Raw genomic sequence first — 17,482 nt, 5'->3', positions numbered from 1 at the left:
AAAAAAAAGAGGAGGAAGGGAGATGAGGAGGGTCGGGGCTCAAAGGGAGAAGGAAAGAAAAAGAGGAAGAAGAAAAAGCAAAAGCGGAAAAAAACAAAAGGAAAACAAACCCAGGAAATCATCGGAGAAGCTCTCTGAAGTAGGTTTGCAGCTGGCTGCCCCAGGTACTCCGGCTCACCTTCCCGGTCTCCATCCCCCGACTCCACCCTGGTGAGCCAAGGCAGCAGGGAGCGCTGTACTCGCCCGGTCGGGATCAGAGGAGAGGCCCCGCCCCTTCGTTAGCTCATCCACGAGCGCCACGGTCGCGCGCCAGTGACGTCAGACTCGCTGTGCGGCCGGCTGTGAGGTGGTGAGTTGGTGCGCTGGGCAGTTTGGGGAACGGGGGTCGTTAATGCTGCTGCCTACTGGGGGTTGGGGGGGAGGCGAGTGAACAGGGAGGGTTGGAGGCCGCCATAGCAGGTTTGTTCACGGAGGCTCCGGGAGTCCAGGAGTGTCTTTCTTGACTCTTATTTACTCTGGTTAGTTCGCGAGGCACGAGTCTCGAGGGCAGACAGAAGGCCGGTAGGTGGACTCATTTTGCTCCCAGATAATGTTTTGTGCATCCCGGAAACGAGGGCTGACTTCTTTGCGGGGTGGGGGAGTAGTTTCCCCCTAGATAGGGGACTCTCTTAATAGCAGTTCTCCAGTAGTTAGCCACGCTGTTAGGTAGCAAACTTCACATCATTGGACACTAAACAACAGAGAGTGAATTATTTCACTTTATTTCAAGTACCATATGGTACTGTATGTTACTGACGTGCCTGAGAAACTTTCGCAGAGGCATAGGTTAGTCTCCGGAAGCCCGAAGGAGCTTTAAGTCATACCCTGAACACTGGTCATTTTCCTAAAGAGAGAGGTGGCATAAAGGCCTCTTGGGGGTCTCTTAGTTCTGAAATGACCCATCATGAGATGTATCTTAGTAGTATGAACTATAGCTTGTATTGCCCCACATGTCCATGAACGGCTCTAAGCCTCTTTTCTGGCCAGAAGAATGGAGCTAGTTAAGAATGCCTACTAAGGGAAGTTAAGGAAGGTTCAGTGAGCTAATCTGAATAATAGTTAAAATGGGACCTGGTGCTGTGCATCCTTAAAATAGCCTGATAAACAGCACATTCTATTTTGAGGGTAGCTTTTTAAAAGTTGACTCCATATAAACCTTCTTGCTTGTAAAATTGTTGTTTTTCACTATTGCCAAATGTGAGGTTCAGGTGGGCAAGGAGGAGGCTGCATCAAGAGGGCTGGTCCTCATGCAGAGTTTGTGTTTCACCTTGTTTCAGCCAAATTTGCATGAGTGCTTTCTAGTGTGGGCAAGGTCCTGTTTTTGAGTCATCAATCAGTAAAAGTCGGTCACAAATCAGCCCATCTGATTAAGAGCTCTTTGGACAGAGCTAATTGGGAATCATGTGTCTGTGTGAGTTTCTGTTCTTGGTGTGCATTCGTTATTCTTTTTGGTTTACACATTTGAAGCAGGTAGCAGGAGTCTGGCTGTCTCAGCTATGCTGCCTGTTAAGCTGAGGATGGAATTGAGGGGCTGGGACCTTGGATTAGAAGACAATTCACACCCTTATATTTGTTAACTTCCAATCAAAATTTAGCATACTCTCCCATTATGAGTTCACATAACAAGTATTAAGTATGACTTTGTTAATGACTTTAGTGATCATAGATATTTTCGTATTAGAATGTGGTGATGGGTTTGTTGTTGCTCTTTGTTTTGAGACAGGGTCCTGCCTCAAAGTCAGGATTAGTACCTCCAGGCAGAATGTTGTCTGTCTCTTGAGGTTGTGGCATCTTTTTTAGACTTGTTGATAATTCTTATGTAATGTGTTGATAAAGAGCCATATGTGTTTTGCTCTCATAAGTTTAGTTTTCATGTTTTGACAAGATTGTTTTCCACATAGAGCCTATGCCTAGACTCTGTGAGTTTTCATACTCTATAATATTTATTTGTATATGGTTCAGGGCTTTGAATCATGTGATTCCCAGTTTTAAGTTGGCACTCTGCCTTGTTTCTACTCTCATATTATAAGAACGTGCCCTTTCTCCGGACCTTAGTGCCATGCCTTCTCATTTCTGTGGATTTTTTTTTTTTTTTTTTTTTTTTTTTTTTTTTTTTTTTGCTTGTTTTTGTTCATGAGCCTGTGGTGAAGGTAACCTTCTGGCATGGTGTGAAAGTGATAACCCATGTTCTTAACCCAGTGCAAGAAAGCTGTGATGAGTCTTAGAGAGAAAAATAAGTATTTTAGATTAGCTTTCTTTAGGCTGAGTTCAATATTAGTGAATTAATAATGTATGGTCATTCAAACAGAATCATATATATTTAAAAAAACATAAAATATGGCTACATATTGAGCAGTTGACAGAAATGTGGCCCACCTTTGGGTCTCCAGAGCAGTGGTTTGATATTGCCCATTTAATGGTCTGTTACCGTTAGTGGTGCTTTTACAGAATGTAATTACCACAGAGAGTGGGAACATACTAGGTTTTCTTTCTAATGATATGTAGTTTATGTGTTTGAAAACAACCAGAGAGAAGGTTTATAAGTTTTGCAAGTCTGCTAGCTAAGTGGTGTGTCAAAAATATCAAGACCTTGGACACACAAAGACATTTTCTGTCAAAGCAACCCCTGGGAAAGAACTGATTTCTACAAACTGTCCCTTGATAATTCGTGCAGTGAATGCACTAATGCATACATATCCATGAACACAATATATGGGTGTATATGTGTGTGTGTATGCTTAATAAATCTAATAAAACTTAAAAAGTTTAAGTTTAATAAAATTAAGAACTTTAATGAAATTAAATCTACTCATAAAATAAGTTGAGCCTGTGTTTTCCTAAGTCTTTGAAAACATTGACCAGTTTGTTTCCTTGCAGCCTTATTTACATATCTGTAGGTCTTGAAAGGCACTTTTGGTTGAGACCACTATATGTGTTCATGTATATAAGAATGTTGCTGTCTTGGACTCCCTTGTTTGCTTTCTAAGATGAAGAAGGTTTAAAGTAAAGAAGGGCTGTAATTCTGTCTCTTAGAAGAAGGAACACATACTGCACAGCCTCTTCAGATCTGGGGGAAATAATCCATGGATGGAGGCAATGTGTATTACTTGACCCCTGGGAGAAATCGTATACCACATGGTGGGACTTGTGATGGGACCCACAGGGACTGGTCCATAGAAAGGTATCAGAGCCTTGGTGAAGAGGAGCCTCTGTAGCCTCCTTGAGTTGATCATGTCATCTTACTGATGAAAACCCTGGTGTTGTTTTCACAGAACTGTCTGGCCTTTAACTCTTCATTTTTGGTTAAGGAAATGACCAACCAGGTAAGGTCTGCAGTGAGAGGAAAAGCTTCAGTTAGTTACTGGAAATTTCAAACTTAATGGATTGCCTGGGTGTGTGGTTAGGGAACTACTGTTTAATTCTTTTCCTGTTCCTAGAGACCTAGGTGACTTGGGTAACTCCTCATCACAGAGTTAGGAGACATTTGTAAATGCACCACACTAAGATTACTTCATGCCATTGCCATAGTTTTGCGGGGGGGGGGGGGGGGGGGAGTGGGGACTGAGGAGGTTTAAAAGAACGTATAGATAAAAGCAAAGTGGATAGGAGGTAGAACAGTCCATAAGCGCCTTTAAAGGTGTGTGTATGGGCTGTGTTGTCTCAGACAGCAAAAGTTAGGCTTCAGATAGGACTCTGCTTCCTTCTGGATCAGAGGTGAAGAAAGTGTAGCTGGTGGGGGTAGGGCACGTTGTAGTCAGGTGTGATGCTGCACACCTATGGTGGGAACACTTAGGGCAAAGCTGAAGTTTAGTGTAAGCCTTGGCTACAGAGATTGAAGCCAGCCCCAGCTACCTAGAAAGCCTCCCACCTCAAAAACAGAATGAAGAGGTGATTTTTCTCTGTGTCGCTATACAAGGGTGTCATGAGTAGGGAGCAAGGACTGTGTAGGAGGGTCAGGGAGGGGACATAGGGAGTGGCTACTGCTGTAGTGACTGTCTCTCTTGGAGTGCTGGGGGGTGCACGATAACGGACCCACATTAACTGTGACTTCTGTTCTTCTGTAGTACAGTATTCTCTTCAAGCAAGAGCAAGGTAAGCAGCTACCTCTTCAAATTCTTTTGTGGAAAAAGATTGTCCTGGTTTCTTTAAGATTTTATCACACCAACCCAATACACAGATCCTGGATACATTAACTTCGAAGAGTTGGCCATGGCAGCCAAAAACAAATACACTCAGTTAAAAAGTAAATAGTAATTTTGGGTCTGGTGGATGGAACATGCCTGTAATACCAGCTGTCTAAGAAGTAGGATAGGAGGATCATGAGTTCAAGGCCAGTCTAGACAATATATTGAGACCTTGTCTTAATATAAAAAGGGAGAAGAAGGCTGGAGATATGACTTGTTGGCAAAGCACTTGCCTCACATACACCGGGCTAATCTCAGTACTACAGTGTCTGTCTGTGTGTGTGTGTGTGTGTCTTAGATGACATAATGGAGAACTCTAGGATAAAGAAAACTCTTCCACCTTAGGAGGCTTTCCAGATGCCAGAGTAGGAGGCCATATTTGAGACTTGGAACCCTGTTGATGTGTGTACACTGTGGAGATCAGCCTAGAACTGGCCCTGACTTAGAATTCACACAGCAGCCTCCATTTACAAGTATGGCAACTCTTTTAGAGGACAATTGTCTCTATAAAAGCAGAGGGTGGAACAGAAAATTTGTTGAGGCACTTGAGTGCAAGGCTGTGGCAGTGATGGGAGTGGCAGCAGGAAGTAGGTCTGAGGCCACTCTAAGGACTTGCTCTCTGAGGAGACAGACCTGCAAGGGAGCAGTACCTGTGCATGGACAAAGTAATCCTGTCCAGTTTCTTCTCAGTAGTGTAGACGGGGTAGGGCAGTCCTAGGAGTTTGTAAGGTACCTAATAAAATCTCTTCCACTCCAAATAAGTGACACTTAGGTTGTCTGCAGTTCAAGCCCAAAGTATTCTCCTCAGTTAACTAGTAAGCTGTCCAGTGTGCCAGCTCTGCATGGCGCTAATACCATCAGGTCCAAGCTTAGCAGGCTTGGGTCTGGTGCTATATAAGGAAGTTGTGGAAAGATAGCTTTAGAGAATTGTAACCAGGCATGGTTGAAGCTTACAGATGTGTTAGAGCTCTGCAGATTCCACAGTATAGCTCACCGAATATTTAGTGTTTAGACTTAGACTGAATATGGACTTCAGTTAATATCTTGTTTGGATAATAGCTCTGTCCTTCTTAGCTTTGTGCCTTTGGGTGAACAACAAGGCACCTCCATGCCTCCAGTTCCTTGTATAATGAGAGTGATCTTTGTAGGAGGAGGGAAGTTCAACACAGTTGACCAAGTCCAGGTCTTGCCCACTTTAGGCAAGTACTCCACCTTAGCTCTTAGATTTTTGGAAAAGGATTTCCCTTGTAACCTCAGGCTTGCTCTGACCTTGCCGCCTTAGGCTCTTGATGCTCTCCACCTCTATTTCCTAAGTGCCACAGTGACAGACACAGGTATGATCTTGGTAACTTATTTCATAAGGTAGCTGTGATTTAGACAACAGTTAGGGAAAAATTAATGTAATAACTGGTCTTAAGCATAATAGACATTTACAGTAAAACATACCTCAAACATTTTTAGACCAGTACTGTTTTTAGAACTGTCTCCTGGTTTCCAAAGGCCTCTGAGGTTTTAGCTCCCATTAAGTTGAAGTCCTTGGGAAGGGACGGTTCACCACTCATTTGGACATTTTGGTAACTGATTACTGCTGTAGTCTGGTTGTCAGATGGATGGCAGATTATTGGAGCAATGGCTGTATTTGTAGTCTGAAGACTTGTCTTACTCTGATTCTGCTTCCTTTCCTGTATACTGTATGTTAGGGCAGGTGGCTAAAGCTAAACAAGAACCTCTAGTTTTCCTGTGTATTCCCACAAGTCCAGCGGTACAGTGAAGAGACACATAGAAGTGGACATTACTTCACAGTTCTCAGCTTGTATTTCAGCCACGCTGTACTACACTAACTTTGGGAGTTGTGTACATAGAAACTTTCAGTGAAGCACTTTCCATTCTAGCCCATGATGATGCCATATGGTCAGTTGCCTGGGAGACAAACAAAAAGGAAAACATTGAAACGGTGGTCACAGGATCCCTGGATGACCTGGTGAAGGTCTGGAAATGGTGAGTACCTCTCCCCTTTCAAAACCATGGTAATTTTGGGCAATGGTTTTGCTTCTGGCCTCCCAGTTGCTGTAAGTAAAGCATTGGTTTTACTGGTCAAGAAAGTAATAACAGCACAGTAACTTTAAAACAACAGTTTTTTTTCCTTGTTTGGTTTCCTGATGTGTGGAATTAAAGCTCTGTGTGGAGGGAGCCCCAGAGTTAACCCTGGCTACATTCTGTATTCTCAGGTTTCTGCATTTCATTGGCCATTTGTTGATAATGTCCAGGAATGTAAGAGTTCTGATGCCTCTGCAGTATCTTGTGTGTAAAGAATTATTTTTCTATCCCTATTGTAGGCGTGATGAAAGGCTGGAGCTCCAGTGGAGCCTGGAGGGACATCAACTCGGGGTAGTGTCTGTGGACATCAGCCACACCCTTCCCATTGCTGCATCCAGCTCTCTCGATGCCCATATTCGCCTCTGGGACTTGGAAAATGGCAAACAGATGAAATCTATAGATGCGGGACCAGGTAAGACCTTTCCGTTCAGGAGATGCTAGAAATCCACAGTCCCCTTTCAGCCCTCTAAGGACAGAGTATTTCCAGTTTAGAACTGCAGGCACTCTAATGCAGCCCAGATGTCACTTTGGTCACACAAGGGAGTTAGACTGAGTGATGTGCCTACACTAAAGACAACCTTACATAATATCAGGCGCCAGATTTGGCTGCCAAATGGATTGTAGTGCTGTATTTATGGGAAAGCCAAACCAAACCAGTTGTTTGAGAGTTTAGTATTGTGGAGCTGTGCTGTCCATGCTAGTTCGTCTCTACCTGACACATTCTGAGAAGATACCTTCACTGCCTTACAGAAGCCTCTGGTCTGAACAGTGCTTATATCTATTAATTGTGGTCAAAGTGCCTAGGTTCTAGTGTGTGGCACATAGAGAGATAGAAACAAGTTTGTGGATTTTTTTTTTTAAAGTACTGTGGAGCATTGTTCTTGCTCCTCAGCCTCATGGAACACTGGAGAGCCTGAGAATCCAGAAGTTGCTTAGTCCAGGAAGCTCAGCAGTCCCAGCCTGGCCCTTGACGGCCTGGAGGATTCTGAAAGAGTGGCTGGTCTCAGTCTGCAGTGCATTCTGAAGAAGTAGGTTCTAATTCTGAAGGGGATGCCAAAACAAGGTAGATACCACACAGAGTGAGGGCATGTACCCTTCTGTGCCCTTTCATCTCAGCTGCCACCAGCAGGGGCCACCACATTGGATGAGTCTTATGCTTCATAAAATTTAATTAAGAAAAATATTCACGGGGGCTGGAGAGATGGCTCAGCGGTTAAGAGCACTGACTGTTCTTCCAGAGATCCTGAGTTCAAATCCCAGCAACCACATAGTGGCTCACAACCATCTGTAATGGGATCCAATGCCCTCTTCTGGTGTGTCTAAAGAAGGTGACAGTGTACTCACATACAATAAATAAATACATCTTAAAAAGAAAAGAAAAGAAAAAGTTTCACAGAACTGCTTAGCCACTTGTGTTTTAGATGACTTCACATGAGTCAAGTTGACAACCAGGTTTGATCACTGGAGCTGATGACAGCAAAGTCTCTCAGGCCTTCCATGCCTAGGGATTGCTCTTACATAGGGGAACAGAAAGAAAACTGCCCTCTGACATTCAACTTACAGATACTAGAAAGCTGTTGAGGCCTAGGGAATTTAGTTGCTCAGGGAGTAAAGCAAGCACCGGCACACAAGCGTTAGGACTTGACTTGAGATCTCCAGAGTCCAGGAGGAAGCAGGAAGGGGTGGAGCCGGGTGGCTCCCCTGATATGCACAGTGGGGAACAAGTGGCCCTGTCTCAAGTTGAGGGCTGATGCCTGACCTTGTCCTGTCATCACACGTTCTGTAGCGTGCTCACGTGCTCCTATGGTGCCCATACACATCCTTATTCAAGTTTGTGAACCCACCACAAAAGAAAACAATATTAAAATGGATTATAAAAACATTTCCAGGTCTTAATAGTTGAGAACTTTTAAAGTAAATTTTATTTTTAAACAGACATTTAGTAAGTAAAAGTGATCATGTTTAATAACAGCTCCTAAGCCTGCCTCTCCTTCACTGTTTCATAAGATAAGAAGATTGCAGAAGAGCCACGGTCAGCATCACTGAGCCTGTCCCAGGAATGAGGACGGACTTAGAAAGGAGCCCCTTCTCTGTGCTGGTGTGGGACAACTCTTCAAGATGAGACTTAGGAAAGTGAGCAGGCATGCTATAAAAACTAGGTCTCTGACTTGGCTCCTAAAGCTGCTAGGATGAGCTGAGGCAGGTCCCCAGGCAGCTGAGAAGGAGTGCGGAAGCACCCTTGGCAGCCCAGATGAAGACCATGTGCATATGTGCAGACCTGCCCAGTCCAGCCAGGGACACTGGTATTTCAGTCCCCATTCACTGGACTGAGTCAGCTGAGGTCATAGTGTCACTTAACAACTGACCTCGCAGTGACTCCTCATTGCCTGTGAGTCTGTACCGTGGGCTCTGCTGCAGTCTTTTAGGACTATATTTGGTAGTTTTTATTTATAGCTTACATGAGGTAAAATTTCACCTGTGTAATTACTCTGACATTGTCATTTTATGTTTATGGAATACATTTCTGTAATTGGGCAGCTATCACTATAGTGCGTTTATGGAAGCTCCATGCCCAGACGATTTTCTCATGTCCACTAACACGTTCCTGGCTCGCTGTCAGCCTCTGACAAATGCTAACAGAACTATTCTTTTATGAGGTCGCACCATAGCTCCCTCATTCGCCAGTTGCAGTCTTAGACTGTTTGCAGTTTGAGCTGTTATGAGTAAAGCTGTGGAGATGAGAGCGTAAGTCTGTGTGTGCATGCTCTCACATCTCCTGTGTAGCTCCTGGGAGTGGACTGTAGTGTTTGCTTTCACCTAAGAAACTGTCAAACTGCTTTTCAGAGTTGCTGTCCCATTTTACATTGCCATCAGAGTATGAAGGTTCTGATTTCTCATGTCCTGGTTAGCTCTGGGCATTCTTCAGACCTTATTTATTTATTTATTTATTTATTTATTTTGATTTAAGAATCTCATAGGGCTGGAGAGATGGCTCAGTGGTTAAGAGCACTGACTGCTCTTCCCAAGGTCCTGAGTTCAGTTCCCAGCAACCACATGGTGGCTCACAACCATCTGTAATGGGATCCATGTCATCTTCTGGTGTGTCTGAAGACAGCTACAGTGTATTCATACATGAAATAAATAAATCTTTAAAAAAAAAATCTCATAGCCAAAATTTAAACTTGGTAAAGAAGTGTCCAAAATCAGGAAATGTTTTCTCTAAGTTAAAAGACTGTCCATTTGGTCCTGAGCCAGGACACCGTTTCTCTAACTTGAAAGACTCTGTGTGATGAAACTATAGTTTGTAATTAAAGTCAGTCTGTTCTCACTGGGTACTTTCCTTTTGTTTCCTTTCTAGTGGATGCCTGGACCTTGGCATTTTCTCCTGACTCCCAGTATCTGGCCACAGGAACTCACATGGGGAAAGTGAACATTTTTGGTGTGGAAAGTGGAAAAAAAGAATATTCTCTGGACACTAGAGGAAAATTCATCCTTAGTATCGCATATGTAAGGAAACCTCCCTGTCAAGTCTTTTAGCTGTCGCTCTCTGCACAGAGCCTGTTGTGCTCCTGAGGCCGCTGTCTGCTGGTGTGTTTGCTGTCAGCCAGTTAGACCTGAAGCCAGCAGGATGGCTTACATCAGAAGAGACAGATTAACCAAATCATCTCAAAGCACCCATCTCTCCTCAACAGAGTCCTGACGGGAAATACCTGGCCAGTGGCGCCATAGACGGAATCATCAATATTTTTGATATTGCAACTGGAAAGCTTCTGCATACGCTGGAAGGTATCCACAACTCATCTATTTTGTGCTCACTGGATGGATTATCAGGTCACAAAGCAAGAGTGCTTCTTTTGTTAAAATGTTAAAATCTAAATTATTTTAATCTCTGTTGGAAAACTGAAGTGTCACTATTGCTGGACTTAGAGCTGTGGGTCTGATCAGGACAAATAGTTCTTATGATGTCAAATACTTTTTTAGTGAAGTAGGTTGCTTTTTATATATGTGTCTGATCTCTTCCTCTCTCCTTCCCTCCTCTTTTCTTCATGAGCTTTGTGATTGGAAGGCTTCTCCTTTTCTGTGCTTATTTGATACCAGATGAGAACAGTTGTGCTCACTCTCCACACTGAAGATCTTTCAAGGACAGAACAGGAGAGCTCATTCCTCTCATGTGTGATCTGTAATTCTAACTAAGCACACAAACTATCTTCTCAGTTTATCTTTCACCCAAGGAAAGAGATTTGGTAGAAACATGTTATTCGTCCAACCTTACGAATCAGAAGCAGTCTGTATTTCTATGTTTGGCTATATTTATAGTTGAGAGCTTTTGTATTTTAGGTTTTTAATTGTGTGTGTGTGTGTGTGTGTGTGTGTGTGTGTGTGTGTGTGTGTGTGTGTATCTGTATCTGTACTTAAAAGCTCTCAAGCTCATGCACCTGCCTACACGGGCAGTTTGTTTTTTTTTTTTTTAAATTCCTTGGAGCCAGAATTGCAGGGGTTTTTTGTTTGTTTGTTTGTTTGTTTTTTGGGTTTTGTTTTTGTTTTTTGTTTTGTTTGTTTTTTTGGATTTTAAGGTTTTACATCATGTGTATGTATGAGAGAGATGGAGGGGTGGGGGAGAGTATGTCTGCCTACAGAGGCCAGATTTTTTAATCCCTTGGAGCCATGGGTACCAGGAACTGAACTTGGGTTCTGTGAGAGAGCAATACATGCTGAGCTGTCTCTAACCCTCCAGGTTATTTATTTATTTATTTTACTTTATTTTATTTTATTTTATTTTAGTGATGTGTATTGAGGCCTGGGTAATTAGAGAAGGAAACAAAGAAGAGATGCTCCATCAGAGGCTGGAGTCACACAGGAATGGGAGGAAGGGTCTAGCCAATGTCTCTTTTGACTGAAGCCTCGGGGCTATTCCAGCTCAGTTATTATTGGTTATTAAAAGAGCACAGTTATCAGGAAGCTCATGCAACATCTGCCAGGTTAACGGCTTTTCTGATTTTCAGGCCACGCGATGCCCATTCGCTCCTTGACCTTCTCCCCTGACTCCCAGCTCCTCGTCACGGCTTCAGATGATGGCTACATCAAGATCTATGATGTGTGAGTTATCTTCTCAAAAGTAATTGTTGCAGCACCAGTCACACCTTGTTCCCTTACTGTGAGAAGCCATTGTGGGAATTTGCTGCCTGCTCATGGCCATGACTCAGTTTTGAGGCTTTGGGCTTCCCAGTCATTCCTCCTCAGCCAGCCCCTCCTGCTGGAGCTTAGAGCGTGTCCCCAGGTCTCTGTGGAGTAAATGTGCATCTGTGTAGTCCTAGTAGGAGTCCATACTGCTGTTCTTTCTCAGGCAGCCAGGCGTTTAGGCCACTGGTATGTAGTGCTTTTGAGTAGATGTGTGCTGTGAAGTACACACCTGAGGAAATGGAGCTCTCGGCTGTCGCTGGCCTAGAGTGACAGTGAAACCTAGAGTCAGGGCCCTGCTGTTATCCAGGCTGGCTTCTGGGCAGGGAACCCTCAGTTGTGTGAACTGATCTAGGTGGGGAGCCTTTTGAAATACATGGTGGACAACGGTGTAGGAGTGAGCAGGCTAGAGTCCCCATCTCCATTGATCCACCGCTGTCCTTCTTTTGAGTTCCTTCCACATGCTCACCCTCTGCTATTGCAGTAAATGCCTTGCGTCGTCGTGGTTTCATGAGGAGTCTCCCTGCTAAGTGGTGAGCTTCTGGCTCATTACCCACTCCCCAGTTCTCTACTCTGCTGTACACATTTTTCACTCCAACATGTTCTTTGTCCTTTGTTCTATGTGTCCCTGTCCCTTTATGTGCCTCTGTGAGCTGTTTGAGAGTTGTGTCTCTGGTCAGAGGGGCATGCTGCTTTTGACGTTAGTGCTGAGACCTAGAGAGGAGACTCTAAAAGTAGCGTGTGCCTGTTAGTGATGGAGTCGGCTTAAATGTGACCGTTTGGGGCAGCTCTGTCAGCTTGTCATTGCTGCTTTATTGATCTCCCTAGAGCTGTCGAGGCAACTTGACTTAGTGCCTCCATTTTGCTGAAGAGAACCTTGAACAGAGGTGGTGATTGCCCTAGAAATAATGAGTCTCAGGATTCTTTTGGGTCTACCTTTTCCTGTCCTGCAAGGGCCTCCTCTGCTTTCCCTGAGGTTTGTTTCTAGGGGTAAAACTGCTGACCTCGGGTCTAGGGCACTTCTGTCTTAGGTATTTGGTTTCCCAGGAAATACAGTTCAGCAGTTACCAGAACTTGCCACCCTGCAGAGTTCAGTTCTCAGCAACCACTTGGTGGTCACAACTGCCTGTAACTCCAGCTCCAGGGGATTTGATGTCTTCTTTCGGATTCCAGAGGCACCTCCATATAGATGGAGCATATATGTAAATACAAACATTTTTCAAAATAAAAGAAACATGAAACCAGTTGTAGAAATTTGGCCTGACATGGGGTTTTGACTTTTTAAGGTAGTTTTTGTTTTGATGGGGTTTTATTTTTGGTTTTGTCAGGGTCTTACTAAATAGTCCTATCTGGCCTGGAACTCAGTATGTAGTCCAGGCTGGTCTTGGACTCACAGAGATCTACCTGCTTCTGCCTCCCCAGATGCTGGGAATAGAGGCATGCACCAACCACCACAGCCAGCTGCCTACCTTGTTCTTGACTAGATTACAAATGATCTCTCTGAGCCACATATGCTGTGAAGGGTGCATCTTGCCGCTTTCCTGTCACCATGGGAAAGGTCCTGTGACAGGAGGGTCTGGCTGGCTTGCTCTATGGGGCTCTGTGTCCTCATCTTAAAGTTGGCTGAGCTTTCTCTCCAGCCTCCAAGCTCTTGATATTTTTAACTTAATGCTGCTCTAAAAATTTGTCTGTGATGTTTGATGTTGCTTCACTAAAAATGGAATTTATGACATATGGTTATTCTGATATTATACCATGCCATGTGAGCAGATACAGTTCGCTAACCAATTCAACAATTAGAGTTCCTCAAGTTAGAATCTCCATCATTTGAATCTTTCTTCTTTTAGACAACATGCCAATTTGGCCGGCACACTGAGTGGCCATGCATCCTGGGTGTTGAACGTTGCGTTCTGTCCTGATGACACCCACTTTGTCTCCAGGTATGTAGGAATCTTTCTAAAATGCTTGGCAGGGGGAGCAGCCTTTTGGTAATGTGTTTTAATTAAAGACCACACTACAGACTATTTAAAATTCTGAGGCTAGAGAGATGGTCCAGCAGTTAAAGACAACTGGCTACTCTTATATTTCCAGCACCCACATGGCAGCTCACAAGCATATGAAACTACTCCCAGGGGATCCCATGCTCTGTTCTGGTCTACTGGAATACATTCAGACAAAACACTCATATGCATAAATAAAATGAAAAACTTTTTAAAATTAATAGAATTCAAGTGTCCCAGGCTAGGCATGGTGGTATAATCCCCTAATCCCAGCCCTGGAGAGGTAGAGGCAGGCAGCCCTCTAAAGTCAAGACCAGACTAGTCTACATAGTGAGCACAGAGCAGGCTAGAATTATGTAGTGAGATCCTGTGTCCCTCCCACCTCCCCAAAATTGCCTTTGTTTAGTTTTTAAAGGGTTTTGTTGTTTTTAATTTGAATAAACTATTGGAATATTAGATTTTTTTGGTAAACATTTGGGTTTTCACTTAGTGTAACTCTGACATATCCCCATATTCCAAAAGGAACTTAGAATCTATCTGTAATGTGTGTTTATAGACGCTAGTGGTGTTCAGGCCCCTGGAGGCCAAGGTGGTTGAGAAACATGGGTTAGGGCTGATGAGCATTGCTCAATGGCTCTGAGAGCTTTTGACATTTCTGCAGACCTCCCTCTCAGGAATGGGAGGTAGGCTTAAGGGCCCTGATGACAGCACTTGGCAGGCAGGCCAGGCCGATGAGGAGAATCTTGGCTGCCCAGTGAGGAAATAGTCATCTGGTGACACCTGTACCCCAGCTCTGTGTAGCAACAAGGGGCCCTCTAAAGGTAGAAGTGTGTAAGTCTGCAGAGGAGTGTAGTACAACTCAGTGTTCTCATGCTAATATTTGCTTTGAAACAGTTCATCTGACAAAAGTGTGAAGGTTTGGGATGTTGGAACAAGGACCTGCATTCACACCTTCTTTGACCATCAGGACCAGGTATGGAGTGATAGGCACTTAAACTCCCTTGCATTTAGGTTTCCTTTCTAGTCTTTCTGTTGGAGTTAAGAGTGGCAGAGCCCCGGGACATGTCAGCCTTGTGAGGCATGCCCCCCATATGTGCCAACTTAGCCACACCTACTCCCTTGAAGTACACACCTGTGCCTGGAATCCTTTTCTAGGTACGTCTAAAAGGCTTTCTTTGTGTGGTTCCATTGCTTATCATAATCATCATTTGCATTTTTGGAGTTATCCAGGGATATGATTTTAATATATAGGTTGGGAAATGTTATAGGTGACTCACTTGTAATGACAGTGCCAAGCCTAGTTTCCATCTTAGAAGGATGTCTTTATCTTTGAGGCAAAGGAAATGATAACATCTTTGTAGATTTCTCTTGGTCCTTGAGACTGTAAGAGTCTCCTGGGGATCCTAAGATGTCAGTTGTGAGCTGGGAGCAGTGGACATGCTGTAATCCCATATTTGGAGGCTGGAGCTGGAGGGTCTACACGGCAGTTACTTGCCTGCATGTGTCAGGTCCCAGCTTTCCATGCAGAAGGAAAGGGATTCTGATTCATTTGGTGCCTAGTGGGCATGAGAGTCTTTTTCTTTCTTAACCAAAGGAAGGGAAATTTTAAAACAGTCCTGCACTTATCCAGACTGGTCTTGAACTTTGCCTGGGATTGCAGATGTGAATCCCTGCCCTGCTGAGACTACGATTCAGCCTCCTGCATGTTGTTATCCCTGCGGATTCCAGCCTCTCCAGGTAGCAAAGGGTTAAGAGCCAAGCCATGGTCTCAACCTGGAAGTCAAGCATCCCTTTCACAGGGGTCACATATTAGATATTTCCATTATGATTCATAACAATAACACAGTAAGTTATGAAGTAGCAATGAAAATAAGTTTATGGTTGGGGACACCACAACATGAGGAACTGTATTAGAGTCACACACAGCACTAGGAAAGTGGAGAGCCATTGGTCTGGAGGAACTAGGTGGCATAAAAATGAAAATGCTCAGAGCAGCAAAAAAAAAAAAAACAGCAAATAATTTGAATGCTTTTAGATATCTTACATGCTTTTTGAGTGTATCTTATGGTTAACCTAGCATAATTACTATCATACTGCTTTGTTTTTATGTTACATTGTTGTAGTGAAGCTGAAGAGTTGACTCTAGTCCACTATTGGCTGTAAGCATTTTTTTTAGTCCTAGCTGTGTTGCTTATTTTGAGGAGTTGTGATGGTGCTTCAGAGAAAGATGTTTGGCATGGAAGTGAGGTCTTCATATGGCCTTAAACCAAGGTTAGCCTCCAATCTCAAGGTGAGGGTACAGCCTGACAGTGATGAATTCCTAGCAGTCACACAGTTAACTCCGCCATGTTCATTCTGAGAGGAAATGTGAAGTCCAATTCAGTGCACAGCCAGGGAAATCAGTGGTGCTCAGTTGTTCTTGGCTCTTTGGGGAAAGGGTAATATTGGCCTGTTTGGTAGGTGAGTGGTTTGCATTGCAGTTCACCCTACAGGCTCCTCCTGGAAGCACAGTACTGGCCCAGGCAGGAGTCCACTTGACGGCATTACCCCTGGTCTGAGTCTGTGGAAGGGTAGATTGTCATTTCTTTTTCTTTTTCTTTTTTTTAAAGATATTTATTTTATTTATATGAGTATACTGTAGGTATATTCAGACACACCAGAAGAGGGTAACAGATTTCATTTTTGGATGGTTGTGAGCTACCATGTGGTTGCTGGGAATTGAACTCAGGACCTCTGGAAGAGCAGTCGGTGCTCTAAACCACTAAGCCATCTCCAGCTCTAGATTGTCATTTCTTAAAGAGGGGGCGTACTCATAGCCAGAGGAAGTGGCCCAGTTAGAGACTGGGTGCCATTCTCATGGACCTTGTGCTAGTCTAGATTCAAAAGAAAGAGTGCTCATTCCTTAAGCATTCCTTACCAAAAATACAGGAATTAGAATGGTTTGGCTTTGTTTCTTTAATTTACAGGTTTGGGGAGTAAAATATAACGGAAATGGATCAAAAATTGTATCTGTTGGAGATGACCAGGAAATTCATGTCTATGACTGCCCAATTTAAACACCAGCATCTTCGGGGCCAGTACTCAGACTACGCAGGGTTGATCATGACATTCCTCAGATGTTTGCCACACTTAAAGTATAGCATATATTGTAGAAATTTTGTAGATACAGTAAAAAATTTTCCTGTTTTATTGGAAATGTTCCTCATATTTTAATGTAAATAAAGCATTCTTAATGCAACTACCTGCATTTGTGAGCGTGTTCTTCCCCTGACCCTGTCCCTGGAGAGCAGCGTCACCTGACAGTGAAGAGAGCACCTGCCCAAGAGCAGAGGTCCAGGTGCTCACCGGGCTACAAAGGCAGCTCTGTCCCAGGTGACACTGGCCTATTTCCTTCCATGTGTATATTTAAAATGCCCCCTTCGCCACACCCTTCCTCCCTGTTCTTTTTACGGAGGTCTGACCTGCTGGCAGCCTGCCTGAGCCCTTAGACAGGGCTGAACACTGTTCTGCCTCAGACTAGAGTTCTAGCACCTTAAGCCTTTTCTGCAGTCACCTCTGGACTGGGTATGCATGGTAATGGGGAAGGTCTCACACTAACATCCTGGTACTTGTTGCTTCTTACCGAAACTGTGTGCCTGGTCACACTGTGCCTGTCCTCAGGCCCAGCTCCTTAGAACAAGTCCAGGTTGGTTTTCCCATTCCCCTTGCTCACTCCCCTGTAGCTACACTGTCTTGTTTCCCTGGCCTTAGTGTCTCCTCAGACAGGTCTACACCCTCACAGTTCAGAGGCTCCTCAGATGGCAGCTTCTCAGAGTCCTTGTTTCCCAGGACTCCAGCTCTCTACTGCAGTTCACTCTGATCGGATCTGCATTCATCCCATGCCCCAAGTCGAGGTTCCCCAGGAGAAAGTTTATTACTTTTGTCAACCAGTGTGAGATAGTCTAGCACATAACACTGTTAAGTGCTCAAGAAAAGACAAAGCGA

At 44.0% G+C, this 17,482-nt stretch overlaps 1 protein-coding gene across 2 annotated transcripts; it reads left to right on the top strand.

Annotated features, from left to right (window-relative positions):
- Positions 1–322: 322 nt before the first annotated feature.
- On the top strand, positions 323–16,694 carry SKIC8 (SKI8 subunit of superkiller complex). Of its 2 annotated transcripts, XM_080929836.1 has the most exons (11): positions 323–349; positions 3,312–3,362; positions 4,104–4,131; positions 6,116–6,221; positions 6,560–6,732; positions 9,679–9,827; positions 10,013–10,106; positions 11,324–11,417; positions 13,346–13,438; positions 14,393–14,471; positions 16,465–16,694. In XM_080929836.1, exons 2-11 carry the CDS (start codon positions 3,351–3,353, stop codon positions 16,552–16,554), a joined length of 918 nt encoding a protein of 305 aa, XP_080785962.1. In that variant the 5' UTR covers positions 323–349; positions 3,312–3,350; the 3' UTR covers positions 16,555–16,694. The 2 variants fall into 2 exon arrangements, with proteins under 2 accessions (XP_080785962.1, XP_080785963.1); XM_080929837.1 differs by lacking the exon at positions 13,346–13,438.
- The last annotated feature ends 788 nt before the right edge of the window (positions 16,695–17,482 follow it).

This window comes from Micromys minutus, assembly GCF_963924665.1.
Source record: "Micromys minutus genome assembly, chromosome: 16".
In the NCBI taxonomy this organism is placed as follows: Eukaryota; Metazoa; Chordata; class Mammalia; order Rodentia; family Muridae; genus Micromys; species Micromys minutus.
The sequence above is the reverse complement of the archived record's forward strand: the minus strand, read 5'-3'. Positions and strand labels throughout refer to the sequence as shown.

Excerpts from the sequence above, each read along its gene's own strand:
- SKIC8 (XM_080929836.1), top strand. Across the intron at positions 4,132-6,115 it reads TCTCTTCAAGCAAGAGCAAG|CCCATGATGATGCCATATGG; the intron begins GTAAGCAGCTAC and ends TTTCCATTCTAG. Across the intron at positions 10,107-11,323 it reads GCTTCTGCATACGCTGGAAG|GCCACGCGATGCCCATTCGC; the intron begins GTATCCACAACT and ends TCTGATTTTCAG.